Consider the following 16,890-nt stretch of genomic DNA (forward strand, 5'->3'; position numbering starts at 1 on the left):
GTGAACAAAGACTGGTTCTGAAGGTGACAGCCAAGGAAAAAAGATGCCTTTCCATACAGCAGTGAGAACATGCTGCTGCTGGCGAAGCAGCGCTCTGCCGAGACGCTTACCAGCCCAGGGATCACCAGTGAGAAGATGATCCTTAAGGATATTATGTCTGCCTTCTAAAAAAGCCTGTTGTCATTCCTTTTCTCCCACTTTTCCAAAGCAAGGGACTCGTTGCCATTTCATTGCTGTACTCTCTGAAGCCTCTGGTTGTATGCAGCCTGAAGGAGAAAGCTGGATGCTGCAAGATAGGAGTTGCAAGATGCAGCTCCCTTATATTCTGCACGCTGCTGTGAGCTCTGTGCTCTCTTGTTCCATGAGCGGCTGCTTGAAAGCATGTTGGAGTAAATGCAAGCAGTTTAAATGAATTGATAAAACTGCAGCCACCAGGAAAGAGTATCCGTTTGCCAATCTGCCTAATTTTTGACATGTGTAGTGTTTTTATCACTTTGATTTTTCAATTTGTGTTTCTCATTTTCAGATCTTTTATGACCTGGTCAGACAGATAAATAGAAAAACACCAGTGGAAAAGAAGAAGCCTAAAAAGAAATCATGTCTGCTGCTTTAGACTCTCATCACGCAGCAGCTCTGAGCCAGGTAAGAGGTGTCTGAATTCTTCCTGCAGCTCAGGCGCTCAGACCGTGGGCTGCTCCCAGCGGAGAGAGGACTCGCTGCCCTTCCCTCCACTCCTCTTTCTTCTGTCTGCTCCCAAATACAAACTTCTGCAGTTGTTGGACCTGTTTTTTTAAAAGGTCAGTGGCGCTGACTGACCTGGCAGAGCAATACCTGCTTCTCTCCCTTTCTCCTTTTGCTTGGGTTGATGAGTGTGACAGCAGGAGCTTCCTTTTTACTCTTGCAGGTTCTTCCTCTGTGTTGTGACACTGCTCTGAGCCACCGTGGCTCAGTTTTGCTTCCTGCTTATCCTCTGCTGAAATCTGGTAGCATCTATATGACTTGTGTTATTGCTGCAGCTGCTGCCTCAGTCCTAGGTGTTACAGGGCCGATAGGAGATTGGTTTGGGTGGGACATGGATATCAATGGCACAGAAATAAAAAGCTCCCCACCAAAAAAAAAAAAAAAAAAAAAAAAAGCCACCCCGAGGTTGGACATAGTTATAAATAATCTTCCTGTGTATCTTGGCAGGGTACTCTGTGTGCCTGCAGCTGTTCCATCGCACTCCTGAAAGAAAACAGCATTTCTGTAGCTTCAGGTTTTGGACAGAAATACCACCTAGGCTGCCCTGTGAGCTGTCAGCGTGTTAGCACGCGAGTGTGCCGAGTGTGCTGCGTGGCACTGTTCTGAGCAGAGAAGGGCGTGGGGTGAGCGGCCCATCTCGGTGCTGGGCAGTAAGACATGGGCAGGCTGCAAGCAGGTGGTCCTGGGCCCTGGTTGTAGTGCAAAGCGCGTTCAGCCTGCGAGCGCAGCGGGCATGCGTTGGGGAGGAGTAAATGCTGCACCGGCTGCCGCCTCTGTCATCCTGGGCTGCGTGGGCTGCCAGCTCCTGGTGGTGTCTGTGCCCCAGCAGCAGCTCTGTATTCTGCTCTTCAGTTTCATGAATAGGTGCAGCAGAGCTGGCAAAAGCAGCTCAAGTACCCGTGTCCTGCAGTGTTCCAGACAAACTCCTGGCCATAGAAGGATTTTGGGAATTCCTGAAAGCAGGTGGCTTGCTGTCTGCTGCCAGATCTGAAGTTCATGCTCTAGATGGCCATTTACGTAGCCTAGGTGTGACTGAGTAGGGTAAGTGGAGCTGTGCAGTTAACCTGGCTTCTGATGACTTAGAATTAGTATCGTATCCTGAGCTTTGAATGCCAGAAAATAATAGCTTAGGGTTGTGGGGAAACAATGGCTTTAGGAAAAGAAACCGAAGAGCCCGTCTTGGAGTGGCTTTTCCTGTTCCTCAGGTGATAAGGCTGAATTTAGCTGGTGTGCCGTCAGCCAGGATGACTTCTTGGAGACGGGCTTCCCCAGCCGCGGGGAGAACGTGCTCCGTGCCGGGCTTGGCGTGGCTCTGCCATCGCCCTCCTGCCCGCGATCCCGCGCTGCGAAGCCCGGCACCAGCAGCAGTGTGGCACTGCAAGGGCAGCACGGCTGAAGGAGTTCTGCCGTTCGGTCAGGCACTGATGAGGCTTCTTGTAACGTTGCCTTCTACCCCAGACCTGCTCGAGATGCTCAAAATATTTCAGGGTCTCCCTCGTTCTTTGTAAATCTCTTCCCAGTTCATTGCCTGCTTTTGACAGCTGGTGTAGGGCTCGGGGCGGTCTCCAACTTGTTAGGCTTTCAAAGCATTTTAAAATATAAAAGGCAGAATTCCTCTCGCAGAAACTGTTTGTCCATTGCTGAATTCAAAACCTACTTGGAGGCCGCCCATCTGGAAAGGCAGGTGGGTTGGGAGGGGGCTGTCGTTACCGCAGCAGGAAAACAGGGCGGTGGCTGTGGCTGTGCTGCTGCCGCCGTCGTGATAAAACAAGAGCTTGTTTCTTGAGGAGTTGTAGTTTCCAAAGTCTCGTCTCTTTTGTATCTCTGAACTGGGAGGATGGTAGGACCAAACCCCAGCACAGGGGGAAGATAAGCAGCTCGTGCTGAAATGCTGCGTGTTTTTACAAGCCTGGGTGCCGGCAGTTGTCTGGGGAAGCTTTTGGGTCTTTGTCCGAGATCATTCATCTCGTCGGTGGGATGAGAAACATCCCTCCATCATCTTTTATTTATTTATTTATTTATTTATTTTCTTCTCTAGATTCAGGAATGAAGAACTGTTGCCTAAATGGAAAGTGCCAGCATTCCCGACTTCAAAACCTTATGGAAATTAATAACATATCTGAAGAATCTTCTCCTGTTTTTATATACTACGAGAAGAAATTAGATCTTAAAATGGTTTGCACACAGTCCCTGGGAAAAGAAATTGCTCTGTGTATATCTCTTGGAAATTTAAGACAATAGTACTCCTCCTTTGCAATAGCAGTTAACAGATGTGAAAATAAATATAATTGACTCTAGTGTATGATTATACAAAGGAGCATGGATGCATTTCAAATGTTAGGTATTGCTACTATAATTAAAATTTCATATTGACCATTTTATCATAATTTCTCCCCATCGAGCACTAAAAATATTCCACCATTATATCTATAACTATAGATATATATTATCTGAAACTTCCCTTTGAACTCACTGCAACAAATAACTTTTTGAGTCATTGACTTCATTTTATATTTAAAAGTTACGGAATATCATTATTTTCATTCTGCCATTGTATTCTAATTAAAAATGTTTGTGCATAATGCTTTGGAAAAATGGGTCTTTTATAGGAAAAAAACTGGGATAACTGATTTCTATGGCTTTAAAAGCAAAAATATATAATATACTAAACCAACTCTAATATTGCTTCTTGTGTTTTACTGTCACAGATTAAATTACAGCTTTTATGAATGATTAAATTTTAGTACATTTTCATTTTGTTTCTGTGTTTTTGTTGCGGTTTCCAGGCTTTGGTTTTTATCCATGTTTTGTGAATTCCTCTTCCATTCTGGTAGATCAAGTATTCTGTTATCACAAATGCCACCCCTGTGCCATCATGCTGACGCGATGTCTTCACGCCCCCTCCGTGTTGGATGTATTTAATCATACCACACACTTCAGTGCAGAAGGCTACTTTTAATTACTTTTGTATATTCTTTTGAACGTTTAAAGATTGTATTCTGCTGAAAATATTTCCTCTGTACAATTCTTTTTATATGTACAAATTTGGTTTAATACCGTATCCAGGTCTGACTTTTGCTGTGCTTTTGGTGTCACCCGATGGTGTGCTTTGGGATGGAGTCCCTGTTCTGACGGTGTCAGCCGCTGGGCAGGAGCCTGCCGCATCCCTCCTGGGCAGCATCTCAACGCGACGCTGTGGAGCTGGAAGTTGGTCCTGTCTAAATACAATTTCAACGAGGCAAACAGCTGCTTTAATTTTTAGACCAAATCTGGGTAACGTTACTTATCCGCAAGGTCAGCTGAAGGGGATTTTTTTTTTTTTTTTTCATTTTGGGTTTGTTGTGTGTTTTGTTTTCTTTTGTTGTTTGGTTTGGTGTTTGGTTTTTTTTTTTCTATTAAATACCTGTTGGTTTCACCAAGTTTGTAAGAGCAGGATATGAAGAGCCCAGTGGGTGCTCAGCCTCGATCCTCCTGTGTACTGGAGGCCCGTCCTTGGCGCGATGCTGCTGGAATTCTGGCCGTGCGGGACTCGCTCCTGCTTCGCTTCCCAGTAAGTGAGAAGAGAAACGTTTCTTCACAGTGGAGAAAACTCAGGATGGACGTTGTCCTGGTTGTTTAAATGGGAAACCCAAATGTAATACGTAGTGAACAGTTGTTCCTGGACCTGTTGTAGAGTTTTACTGGAAACCAGGGGGGAGAAATTTCTATAAATGGGGTTTTTTTAAAAAACGATGTTACTGATGCAGCTGTTGAATTCCAGAGGGATCCCAGTTTCTAAATGCAGCCCGAACGAGACTGGATGAAAGTGTTTGGATGATGAGAGTGTGAAAACAGCCCGCGTAGGGGCTGCTCGGAGGGCAGTTGTGGCTGGTGGCCCGAGCAGGATGCCCCCTGCCCCGCTCTGGAGGGGCCGAGCTGCGGCGCGTGCGGGGCGCGTATCTTTGCTACATGTAAAAATATTTTAGTAATAAAGTCATTTTAATGTACGTGCCGGCCGCCAGACGCCTCTTCTGTAGAGCTGAACCCCCCCGTTCCTGGCTGCCGTGTGCGCGTGTCCGGGGTGCGAGGGGTCCCGGGGGGGCGATCCCGGGCTGCGCCGCTGGGGGGCGCTGGCGGGAAGCGGCCGAGGCGGGGGCGCTGGTGACGTCACGTCAGGGCGGGGCGGTGGGGCCGGTCCCGCACTGCCCGCCCCGCCCCCCCCTCGCACATTCCCTCCGCACATCCCCCCCCGGCACCGCCCCGGCCCCCCCCGCACGTCCCCCCCCCGCACATCCCCCCCCGCACATCCCCCCCCGCACCGCCCCGGCCCCCCCGCACGTCCCCCCCCCGCACCGCCCCGGCCCCCCCGCACATCCCCCCCCCCCGCACATCCCCCCCCGCACATCCCCCCGCCGCCCCCCCCGTGCCCCCGGCGCGGCAGCCCCGCCCCCCCCGCACGTGGCCGGAGGGGGTGCCCAGGCGCGGGGGGGCGGTGGCGCGCTGCGAGCGCGTGCCGGGAGGGGTGTCCTGAAGCGCGGGACGAGGGGACCCCCCCCCCCCCACCTCCCCTCCCCTCCCCTCCCCTCCCCTCCCCACCCCCCCCCACCCCCCCTTCCCCAGGTGCCATGTGCTCCTGCTGCCGCCGGCACCCGCCCGGCAAAGCGGCCTTTGCCGGAGGGAGGGGCGGGCTCGTGGCGCCCCCCAGCGCGCGGCCCGGGGGGCTGGAGCCGCGGTTGGGTTTGGGGCCGCACGCGGGGGCGGGGGGGGGCACGGCCGGGGCAGCCTCTGCGCCCCCTCCCCCCCCCGCGGCGGTTCCGGGTCTCCCCCGGGCTCGGCACCGGGGTCCGGGCACCGCGCGGGCTGCGGCGGCGGCTCCCACCGCCCCCCGGTAACCGGCGCACCGGGGCCGGAGCTGCCGGCGCCTGGGGGTCCCGGCCGGGGGGGGGGACGGGCAGGTTGGGCCCACGAGTGCCCCGGGGCGGGGGCTCAGAGCCCAGCAGCCCCCGGCCGGGGTCAGTTGCCCACCTCAGGCTGGCGGCGGTGCTGAGCCCGTGTGGCTGCTCCCGGCTGAGGCCGGGCTCGGCTGTGGCCCCGGCACCCGCTGATCCCGGTGCTGGGAAACAGCGTCCGGTTACCCCGGGCCGGGCCGAGCCTCCCGCTCCCCTGGGAAGTCGCACACGAGGAGCTCGGGCTCCTTCCTTGTGCCTGTCAGCAGCAGGTGGAGGCAGAGCCAGGAGCGACGCCCCGTTATCCCCGCGGTCCCGGATCCTCTCCCTCATCTCCAACGGGATGCGCCCCAAAGGGAGCAGCAGCGGAGGAAGGTGAAATAATTTCTCTGAGATTTTAGACAGGTCTGTGACAAAACTGGAATTGCAGCCGGAGTCAGAGGTGCCCATCCTGCTGGCTTGGCCGTGCCAGCTCTTGGCTAAATCCTGATTGCGCCATGTCCCCTCGGGCCAGAGGAGCTGCTGGGGGGATGGGGTGGCCACCTTTCCCCCGTGGCACTGGCCCCCATGTCCCCTTGGGCCAGGCAACAGCCCCTGTCGGTGGCATTTTCTCCGGGCGGTACCGATGTTTAAGGCCAAAAGCCACCTCCCTCACAGGCACGCGGCGGTGGCTCGGGATGGATAAGGAGCCCCTTGTGCTGCCGAGAGGAGGGTGCTCGGGGCTGGCAGCGGCCCCATGCTGCACGTGGGCTGGGCAGCAGCAGCAGGGCGCGCAGGGCCGGCAGCTGCTCTCCGCTGCTGCAGCCCAACATCGAGCAACAAAGGACAAATTCATGGGGCCGAGCGCGGCACTGCGGGCCGAGCACACTGCGGCATTATGGAGCTGGGTGAGGCAGCCTCTGGCCGCCAGCAGCGGGTGACAACCACCTTGTGCTGGCCGGGACCACCTTTGCTCGCAGGATGCTGCCGCAGGCTCCCGGGATTAATTTCTGTGGAGCACTGTTTTGCAGCCAAGAAACCTGAGAAAACCCCCGGGTGTCCTCCAGAACGACCCCATGGAAAGCAACAGCCGCCACCGGCTGAGCTCCTCGCAGAATGGAAGTTAACAATAATTTTGTCTTTTTTTTTCCCCTGCAAGTGTTTTAAATATAAATCAGGCCTCTTGCAACCCGTTTTGAGTGAATGATGGTGGAGCTGAGTGAAAGCAAGCAGTGTTGCAGCTCTGCTGCCTTTTCCTACCCAGGTTGTTACAAATCATTGGACAAACTGACTTCGGAGACGTTAAACCTCTGCTCAGCCTTCCCTGTGGTTGGCGCGTGGGTCCAGCATCCGGAGGGCCACAGCCAGCCAGCATCCTACGACCATTTTTCATTCAGCGTTGGAAATCAGCAGTGTCAAGCTGCTGTGTCAGTTTGGCTTAAATTCACAGGAGACCTCGTTTGATTTGAGGCCGTTTATGTTATTAAATATGACTGCTCAGGAGCCCCTGCAGGATAATCCTGTATGATAAATGATGTTTGAAATGAGGGAGACCTGATACGGGCCGGCTCACGCTCTGGTCACAGTTAATCTGCGGGAGCAGGGAAAGGCGCAGCGCAGCCACGGGCATGCAGAGCAGGGGGCAGAGGCTGGACTTTGGCAAACCAGCAGCCCAGAGCATCACAGCGAGGACAGGTGGAACTGGAGCATCTTTCCGTAATGCAGCGAAGCCAACGCTTACGCACCCACAGGTCTCTCTCCTGTAACGTGCACCTTGGTCAACTGACTCGGTGTTGCCTGGTGCAGAAATCTGGCAAGAAACCGAGCTGGCAAACAGAAGGCTCTTGTTTTCTCAAATCCCATTAGGAACATACATGAATTTCAATGGAAACAAGAGAAAGCATCCATTTTCTGCAGGACTCTAGTGCAGGGAGATACTTATTTATCCTGTCAGCATATCACGGGCTTTAATTGAGCAAACAGGCATAGATGTTTTACTGGCTTTGGAGTGAAGTTTTCTGATCTGAATGTATTGATTTGGTTCGGACATGACAATCCATTAAGGCCCCTGATGCACAGGGAGGATAAATGTGTCTGTCAGCCCCGGCTGCCTCCTCGCCAGCTCTAGGGCTGGGGGGTTGTTAGCGGAGCCAGCCCAGAGAGCAGGAACCCGGGATCTCGATTTAAAAGAAACCAGGGTGAATGTACAGTCTTGTCATAGGCTGGGGCTTACACAGTTAACTCTTTCAGTGCCCTCTCTCAGCCAAAAAGTCTATCCCAAAAGAGGTTTTCTCCCAGAAACTCTGGGTGCCCTGGTTGTTGCAGTTGTTTGAAGGGTTTTCTCGTTGCCAGTAAGTGTTCAGAGATGTTCCGCCTCCCCGCTGCCCATGCTATTAGAAGTGAGCATCCTCAGGAGATGGAGTCAAGCTAAAGGAATCCTCTAACAAGGAACTTGGTGCTCTCAACCCCCCAAGAAGCAGCACTGTGGCTGCTGTCCCCTTACAGCCCCTGCCCCAGTGGCCGCCCCGGCAGCTGCCGGCAGAGGGGGGACCCTGGGGAGCCTCTGCCAGACGGTGCTGGCTTCGCCCCCGGCCCCAGCCAGGTTTTGCATGTCAGGATGACAGCAGAACAGCACGCAAGGAGCCCGCTCTCCTAGCTGGTATTATTTGCTGCTCGGGCCCTGGGTGCCCTGCAGGCTCAGGACCTGGATGTGCCTGCGCTCCCCAGCTCTGGGTGTTCCCCTTTATTCAGTACATGATGCCGAGTGTGATTAGCAGCTGACAGGCAGCTTTTGGCCCTCTCCTTCTGAAACAATCAGTGTTTAGGGCTTGACCGAGAAGGATTTGGTGTGAGATAAGCTTCCCAGAGTGGGGCCAGGACTGAAGTAATAATTGAGTAAGTGTGAGGCAGTGAATAAGACACGTAACGATGAGTCAGAGCAGCTGGAGGCAAAGCCACTGCCCTTGGGAAGGAGGGAAAAGCTCCCCCGTGTCTCCCCTGCTGCCTGCCAGCCGTGGGGCCGAGCTCTCTGAGCTGCTAGAAGTCAGGTTTTGTAGGGGGAAAGGCTGGGGAGGGACGTCCCTGGGGGCTGTGCTGGGGCGCATGGCACCCCACGTCCCGCTGCAGCCTGCTCCAGGGGCTGGGGCGCGGGGCTGGGCGCCCGCTGAGCCTGCAGTGCCTCTGGAAGGTGTGTGTCTTCCCCAGGAAAGCGTCAATTTATTTGCACTGTATGATGTGAGTTGCACGTTCCTCATGGGCCTGGGGCTGTGCTGCTGCCGTCTCACTTCACTGCTGTCGGATTTCCCACTTCCTTTAATTTTTAATGTTTGGTTGGTTGCTGCTCTCAGTAGAGATGGCTCTGTGGGAAGCAGAAGAAATCAAATGGTTGGGTTTTTTTAGAAACTGCAAAAAGAGTTCAACCCAAGGCAAATACAATTACTTCAGGTTGCATGCAGGCTTCTGAGTAGCAAAGAAGAAATATTTTCTAAATAGCAAATGCCCTAAAAACCAGTGCTGTGAAGCCACTGTGCAATGAGAGCATCGCTTAACCGTTTGAGGAGTACATTTAATTCCATGGGGGTGGGAGACTGCCTGCTCCAGACACCCCACTGCTGCATGCAGCCTTATGTGCCCCATCCCACCCTGTGCCCCATCCCACCCCGTCCCCTTGCACGGGGCAGCCAAACAGTCACTGCTGCTCCCAGCAAAGCCCCTGCACTTCTTTCAGCCTGAAAGCCTGCCTCTGTCCTCTGGGGTGTTTTTCTGCTTGAAGGGGCCTCCCAGATGCTATTCCTGGACCAGTTTTAGGGTATTCGTTGCCCGAAGCTTCTGCTGGGCTGTTTCTGGAGCCCTTGTGGCTGGGGAAGAGGAGAAGGGGTGGGAGAAAGGCTCCTCGGTTGAAAGCTTTCACTCTGTAATTAAGCTGAACAAGAGACTCTGAGCTAAATCTGTGTTTCTTTCGCTCTGCCTGAGCAAACACAAAGAGGAGAAAAGGACTGAACCAGACAATTAAAACAAGCAATAAAATTGCACAGAGAGGTCCGTGGAATGATTTTTGCTTGACACGCTCGCCCCCAACAAGTGCCACATGTCCTGTGTATAAATAGCAGCTGCCCAGACTTGCTTAATCATCCCATTGTTGCTTTATAATATTAATTAAACATTCCTCTGGGATTGTTTGCATCCTAATTAAGTCGGGAACTTACAAAAGACGGTGAAGAAACCAAACAAGTGTGTGCTGGGGGATGCACAACCCAATGTTGCTAAACTGTGTGCAACCGTGTTTAAAAAAAAATGTTAAAATTGCAGGAGGACTGTGGTTAAAAGCGCTATTAATGGTCAGCAACGATGGGGACGGTTTGATTAATGGTCCTCGGGGATGGAGGGCGGCTCTTTGCTCCGGGGGGTCTGGAGGGAGAGCTGCAGGCAGCGAGTGGCTGTCTGGGCATGCTGGACGGGACGAGCATTTCCCCCCCGTCAGCAAGACACGAGCGAATCGTCCCTGGCAGAAACCCACCGATATCAAAGGGCCAATTAATCCGCAGCTGCTCTGCAAGCGGGGACGGGGACAGTGGGACACAAGGGGCTTCTTGAATCGCATTCAGCCGCCCCACGCGGGTGGCAGCTGGGGGCCGAGGCTGCGGCATCACCGCCCCCCGCTGAATGAGGAACCCCGAAAATCCCACTGGGGCACGGGAGCTGCGCAGGTGGGCGCGGGGCTGGCCACAGTCGGGTCTGCACCGATGCCCGTGCCCATACCAATGGGCGACAATATTTTGTTGCCGTGTGATCCTGGCTTCGCTGGCGTCTCCAGTGCTGGGGGAGAAGCTGGCCGGTGCCTCTGCCCTGCGGAGAAATCTGCCCCAAGGGAATGAGGCACCGCGGCCTTGCTCCCCCCGCCTGCCTGCTGGGCTGCGGCTCGTCCTCCCCATCTTCTTTCATGTAGCGAGGAAGACTTGAGCACATTGTTCCCAACTCAGACTCATGCACCCTGCAGGGATGTACTGTGAATTACTTCCCAAATTATGTGAGTAATTAAAATCAATGAGAGGGTATCCTGTTAAATAACGTAATTAGATGAGCATAGCGAGCAAGATGAGCGCAATAGCGTTTTTGTTTGCCTGCCTGGAGACAGCTTTTAACTCTTTCCCTCTTGTCTCTTCCCTGGGAAAGGCAGGCAGGGCTCCTGGGTGTGCCGGTGGCCGTGCTGCTCTGCATGCTCTGCTTTTGCTAACTGAGGTTTTTCCAGGATCTCCAAAGCCCCCACCTGCTTCCTTCAGTGCTTCTTCCAGACACAGGATTTTCCTTCCCCTGGGTCTCCATCCCTGTGTTACGCGGGACACACTGGCCATGCTGCAGCTTGAAGCCCACGAGTATCTGAAATTCGGGGAAAAGAGCACCAGCCACACGCTTTAGGGCCATGGCAAAAGTACGTCTTACGCAGTGCTGCACTCCAGCAACCGAATGGTAAACGGAGGGCCCTTCGGAGCGGGAATGAGAATTAATCTTGATGTGCATAATGAATTGTCTGAGCCTTTTCCTGCAGCTCTCTGGAGCGGGCGGGCGCAAGCAGCTCCCGCTGGCAGTCTCCCAGTCTCCCAGTCTCCCAGTCTCCCAGTCCAGGCTGTGCAAACCGAGATGTGGGGCCAGGGATGCCGAGGGCAGCGTGAGCTCAGGCTGGATCAGCCCGCTGAACCGAAGGTCTCGGTATACAGACACGTACGTTTACACAGGCACTGTGGGTTTAGTGTGTTGTCTTAATTCCAGAGAAAACTGAATGGCGCAGGAGCCCGAGTGCCAAGAATCGGTTTTGTTCTGTCTTTTCTAGTTTCAGGGCAGGGACTGAAGCCCCAGTCCATTAACAGATACACGTGGGTTGCTCTTTCCTTCTGTAGCGAGTGCCATTAACTCCAAGGGGGCTGTGGTTAGGGTGAAGGCATCTGGCCAGATGGCTCTCATTGCAGGGCTGGGATCTAAATAATTAATTTATAGCATCGTGTTCATGACTTCGCTGTCTCCCAAAGGAAGCACTGAAAAGTCCTTAACTTGGTGCTCATTTTTTCCAGCTGCAATGTACAGAGATGTGAGCTATGCATTCTCTCTTATTTGAAGCTTGTTTGTGATTTTTCAAGGTAGTGAATTGTTGCAAAGATGTGTCACATCTAATTACACTTGTCACATTAAATCACATTATAGCAAAAAAACCTGAACACCCGATGGGAACACAATCCCTTCCGGTAGGGATTTTTTCCGGGGAAATTTACCGGGGAAATTTACCTCTGACATGCTGCAGGAGGGACAGGTTGCTCTAGAAGAGATTTAAGTGCAGACAAAAAGGGCATGAGCAGACCCTTGCCGAGCCCTCGCCGCGCAGCAGCCGATGTCCCCCCACCCAGGTGGGATGCTGGTGCCACCCCCAGGCAGCCAGGCCCCCACCCTGCCCAGCTCTGGCTCCCTGGAGGTGGGAGCTGGTCCCGGCAACGCTCCCTGGCAGCCAGGCAGGGCTGCACCCGTGTTCCTGGCCAGGGGAGAAGGAATCGCCTGGCGGGTGTTTGTAAGAACCCGCAGGGTCTGCTGTTTTACAAGCAGGGTGAGGGTGTCTTACCCCGTCCATCTCAGAGCGGTTCAGAGGTCCCCTAAAACCTCTGCAGAAAGGGGACTTTTGCTCGAGTTTTCCTGGCAATGCATCTTATCTCCAGTGAATTTCCCAAGACACTGTTTGTAGCTACAAGTGGAGTGTTTGTTCCTTAGAAAGGCAAATAACATCTATGTTCTGTGAAAAGCTCAGATACTCCTGCTAAGGGCATTGCTCCGTCAGTGAGGTGTTTGAAAGCCAGGTAGGCAGTAAATAGAAAGATCCCCTCTTGAATCCATTCAAATCCAGAGGACCTGATCTCCTTTTTACAGGCAGAGCTCAATTCAGGGTACAGGAAACTGGGTACAAAGCCGGCCACGAATCGTTTCCACACAATTAGCATGAGCGCATGCAGATCAGGCAGCTGCATGCATAACCGCCTGGCTGGCTGCCTTGGGTGCAAACTCCCAGTAATTGGTCTGGAACAGAAGGAAGACGCGAGGAGGGGGAAAGCCTGGGCAGGTCGCTCGGGAGAGCTGCAGCCGAGGGACCCCAGAGCAGGACCAAACGTCAGCAACGTCCTCGGGGCCGTGCAGGCTGGGGTGATCACAGCCCGAGGAAGGGAACACGCTGGGCTCCGCAGGGACATGGGTGGCGGTGGCTCTGGGGAGCCAAGCTGCTCCCCTCGCCTCACAGGGCTGAGTGTCCCCCACGTCCCCCACGCCCCCAGGGGACTTCTCCCGGCTGCCTTGGCTGTCCGCGCAGGCTGACAGGAGAGCTGTCGGGCTGGACGTGGCTAGCAGCGCCGCTGGGCACCCGGGCAAGCTCGGAGAGCTCGTTCCGTGCCACGCTGCACCGCGGCCTGCCGCAGCCGCTGCCCCCCTGCTGCCCCCTGCTCCCGAGGCACCAAGTTAACCAGGGCCTCATTGCACGCTGCCCTTTGGGAGGGACCTGGTGCTGCAATGCCCTCGGTCTGGGCCAGAGGCAAACGATATTCTGCAATGTCCCAGCTCTGCGGAGACACCCAGTCGTCCGCTGAAGGACTTTTCCAGTCCCAGATCATTGTTACAGACCACGGGGTACAGCACATACAATGCGAGGGCCTGGATGCCCCTGTAGTTACCCTAACTAGGCAAAGGGAGGTTGCTGTTAGCATATGCATTTCTGAATAAAGCAACGGCTTCATCGGGCGACTGCTGATCTCGGTCCCAGAGCCCCCCCGGGCTCCCCTCTGCTTGCGGAGCCTTGGGAGCCGCCAGCCCTCTGCTCCTGCCGGCCTTCAGCCAGGCGCTGCCGCTGCAGCGGCTGCCACCGGCAGAGCAAAGGGACTAATTAAACCTGACAGAATGTCACGTTCGTTATCTCTAGGTTCGAAATGCCACGTCGCTAACTCCAGCCCAACGCTGCGAACGAGGCAAAGCCCCCCGGGAAGGTCCAGCCCGAATTGCCGGCTTTATTAAGGAGGGAGCGGATCTCCCTCCCGGTTGCCCGAGCGGGGCGACCCTGGCAGCCCCCCGGCAGCGCAGCGGTGCCAGGGCTGGCACAGCAGCCACATGGTAAAGCCGGCATGAGCCACCCCCGTGCCACGGGCACCCGGCTCCACACTGTGCCGGGAGGGACCCCGTGCCAGCCCCCGGGAGGGGGTGACAGCCGGGAGCAAGGTCAGCCCGGAGCTGCTCTCCCGTCGCTCCTCCACAGAGGCTGCGGCCACATCCAGCCCCTTCCCCCTGCGCCGGCGGAGGGGCCCGGGTGGGCCTTGGTGCAAAGGGCAGAGTGAGCGTGAGCAGGGACCCCCAGCCGCCCCTCCCGACCCTGCAGCCTGTGTCCCAGCGGCTCCGGCAGGGCTTAACCTGGGCTTAGAGCATCAGGCAGCGCTTTCTGCCTTAACGCCCAGCCTGGCCAAGGAAGCAGCGCCACGGGATCAGGCCTTGCTCTCCCGGGATATTGATTTTCCCCCTTTCGTTTTCCTGTTCAGCGAAAGCCAGGAAGTCTGAGCCAGCCCAGAGGCTTTGCTCAGGGCCCTTATTGCAGGAAACGCTCCCGAAACGCAGAGGTGAGAAGCTGCTGGAGAGGGCGAGTGCCCGGCCGGCACCGACCCCCGGCTGCAGCGGGGCGAGCGAGGGGGGCGAGGAGGTCGGCCCCCAGGGCAGGCTGAGGCAAAGCAGTGCGGAAAACTGGGGTTTATTTCTGCTTTAAAACCCACACATGAGACCGCCTGCCAGCTGGAAGGGGGTACGATTTCTTGATTAGAAATGCCACATGGATACAAACGAACAAAAGGAACGAGAAATGAAATACAGCCCTTTTCTGCAGAGACACTAAAGCAGCATGGTCCATGGTTTAGAAACGCTGCTTAAAGTAGAAGAGATTCTGCTGCTGATTAAATAATACAGTGAAGGTGGTCGGGAATGTGCTGGGGTGAATAAAACAGCGCTGGACTTGGAATAACACAGATCTTAGTTCAGCGAGGATGTGGCAACTGGTTCCTTTCCTGCCGGACTCAGTGCGAGGGGAATCGAGGGGAAATTGTTGAATTTGCTCCGTCTCCAGTCGGAAAGCCTGCCAGGTTGGTTGGGCACATCAGCGCGGATGAGTAACGGGGACAGAGCCGAGTGTCGTTAGGGATGATGAGCCCTGGCCTGGGGAGGCTCAGCAGTGGTGCAGATTTGCAGGGCACGTGGGACCCCCCATTTTAAGGGGGTAAATAGTAAATACAACCTGTGTCAACGGGGAAGGAAAACAGGACGGGCAGCAGCCAGCCTGTATTTTCCTTCCCTCTTGCCCAGCATTAACCTAAGAAGCCCCATCCCATTGTCAGAAGAATAAGCTGTGAAATGGTTTTGAAAATAAAGGCTTTTTAATTACAGGCACATTTGTGAGCCTTCTGGAGGCCATCTGGCTGGAAGAGCGGGGTGTTAGCATCGGCGCAGGCGGGGAAGGGGAAGCCCAGGGAGGCAGAGTGAGGAGCAGCTCCTGGAAAATCACTCTATTAATGTTAAGAGCCAAATCCTCTCTATACGTTAAGCCGTACGGGCCAGATCCAGCACCTACCCATGTCAGTGGTGCTGGCTCCGCTCGGCAGAGCCACGGTGCTGCGTGACGTGGGCTTTGTGAGGGGCCGGGCTGCACTGCTCACCCGGCCACCCCCCGCAGAATGGGAACCCTGCAAGCACCGAGAGCACCCAACGCCTTCCTCCTCCCACCCACCCCTGCCTTCGCCCCCTGCCTCGGCGGGCGGGAGGTTCCAGGCTCTCACTGGAGGCGCTGGGCACTGGCAGAGCCGCCATCCAGCAACAGCCTCCTCCCCCTTGGCTGCAAATACCAAGTGCACGGTGAACAGCAGCTCCCCTCGTGCCAGTTTATTAATCGCTGGTGTCTGGGTGAATGTTATTGGCATCAAATTAGCTCCAGTGCATTTGATCCCGGCTGGGCTTTGCATACCCTGTGAGCGGAGATTTCTAATAAACCTGAATGCCCAGGCTTCACTTGGCATTGCTGCCTTCCACAGGGCAAGCTCATGGGGGAATGTGTTTCTATAATTATTGCCCTGTGTTTGGTATTAACCACTCCTATCAGAGATGCAGAACACAGCCAGGGCCTCATTAAAGACTTTCATTGTGCTAATTAGGTAGATTTCATACTTAATAATGGAGACCTATTTCATGGCATTTTCATGAAAAAAAAAGAGGAGAAAAAGCCATTATAATTTCAGGAAAAGTCCCTGGAGAAGGGAAATGGTAATTCACAAATCCTACACTGATCTATTAGCAGATCCTGCTCTGGAGACTAAATTAGGTAGGATGTCTGTCTGGCTTGGCTGATGTTATTATTTGAATGCCTCTTAAAGAACATTTATTAACTATTTTTTTCTCTTAAGAACTTTGAGATCCAGCTACATTTACTTGCAATTTTCAAGTGGCTGTTTGAAGCCTAGATCACACTGAATTTGTCACTGCAAACACCCTGGAAAATCTCGTTTCAATGCAAAATATCCTTTGAAGATACACAAGAGGCACAGAGAACACAAACGCATTTGAAACTGTGTTGGGCATTTGGTCAGCTGTCTGTGCACAGTGCCACAGTTTCTTCAGAAAAAGCAGAAATTAAGCAACCACCGCCACCTCTGTCCTTGGGCCGGTATCCATCCCCTGCGGTCCCCAAAGCCGGCCGCTCCCCTCGCTGGCACTCGCAGGCAGAAGCAGAGGGAGGTGCAGCGGGCCCGGGGGGCGCAGCGGGGCCGGGGGTGCAGGGACCCCCCATGGACTCTGGCCCCCACCAGCCCCCATTCCACTCACATGGATTCGGGTGGGAGCGGGCACGGACTCAGCCGCGCTGGCTGCAGCAGGAGCAATTATTTTGGGTGGGAAAGGAACACGTGGGCAGCAGCTGGGGCCAAGAACGTCCCTTTCCGCGTGAAACCAGAACAATACTGTTTCCTCGGAGCAGGGACAGAAACGGCTGGGTTTGGCAGCTGATCTTGTGCAGCTCCTGGCGAGCAGCATGACCCGGCGCTGCCCCGTGGGCCAGGGCAGCTGTCGGGAGCGCACGGGGCCAGAGGTGCTTTTTCTCGAGAAAAAATTCCTGTCGGCTCTTCGTGAGACCCCGCTGGCGGGGGGAGCGGCACCGCGACAGCTGCTGGGGCCGGGGAGCCAGCGCCTGGAGGGACCAGCG

General features: G+C 54.8%; 1 protein-coding gene across 3 annotated transcripts in view; it reads left to right on the forward strand.

The window, feature by feature from the left end:
* RAP1A (RAP1A, member of RAS oncogene family) overlaps window positions 1-3,495 on the forward strand; it is a 42,444-nt gene extending 38,949 nt beyond the window's left edge. For all 3 annotated transcript variants that reach the window (XM_056361280.1, XM_056361278.1, XM_056361279.1), the window contains exons 8-9: window positions 527-649; window positions 2,786-3,495. In XM_056361280.1, the coding sequence (XP_056217255.1) occupies window positions 527-613 (87 nt within the window). In that variant the 3' untranslated portion in view covers window positions 614-649; window positions 2,786-3,495. The remainder of the gene's footprint in view (window positions 1-526; window positions 650-2,785) is intronic.
* The last annotated feature ends 13,395 nt before the right edge of the window (window positions 3,496-16,890 follow it).

Source organism: Falco biarmicus, chromosome 16 (assembly GCF_023638135.1).
Source record: "Falco biarmicus isolate bFalBia1 chromosome 16, bFalBia1.pri, whole genome shotgun sequence".
NCBI classification, from domain to species: Eukaryota; Metazoa; Chordata; class Aves; order Falconiformes; family Falconidae; genus Falco; species Falco biarmicus.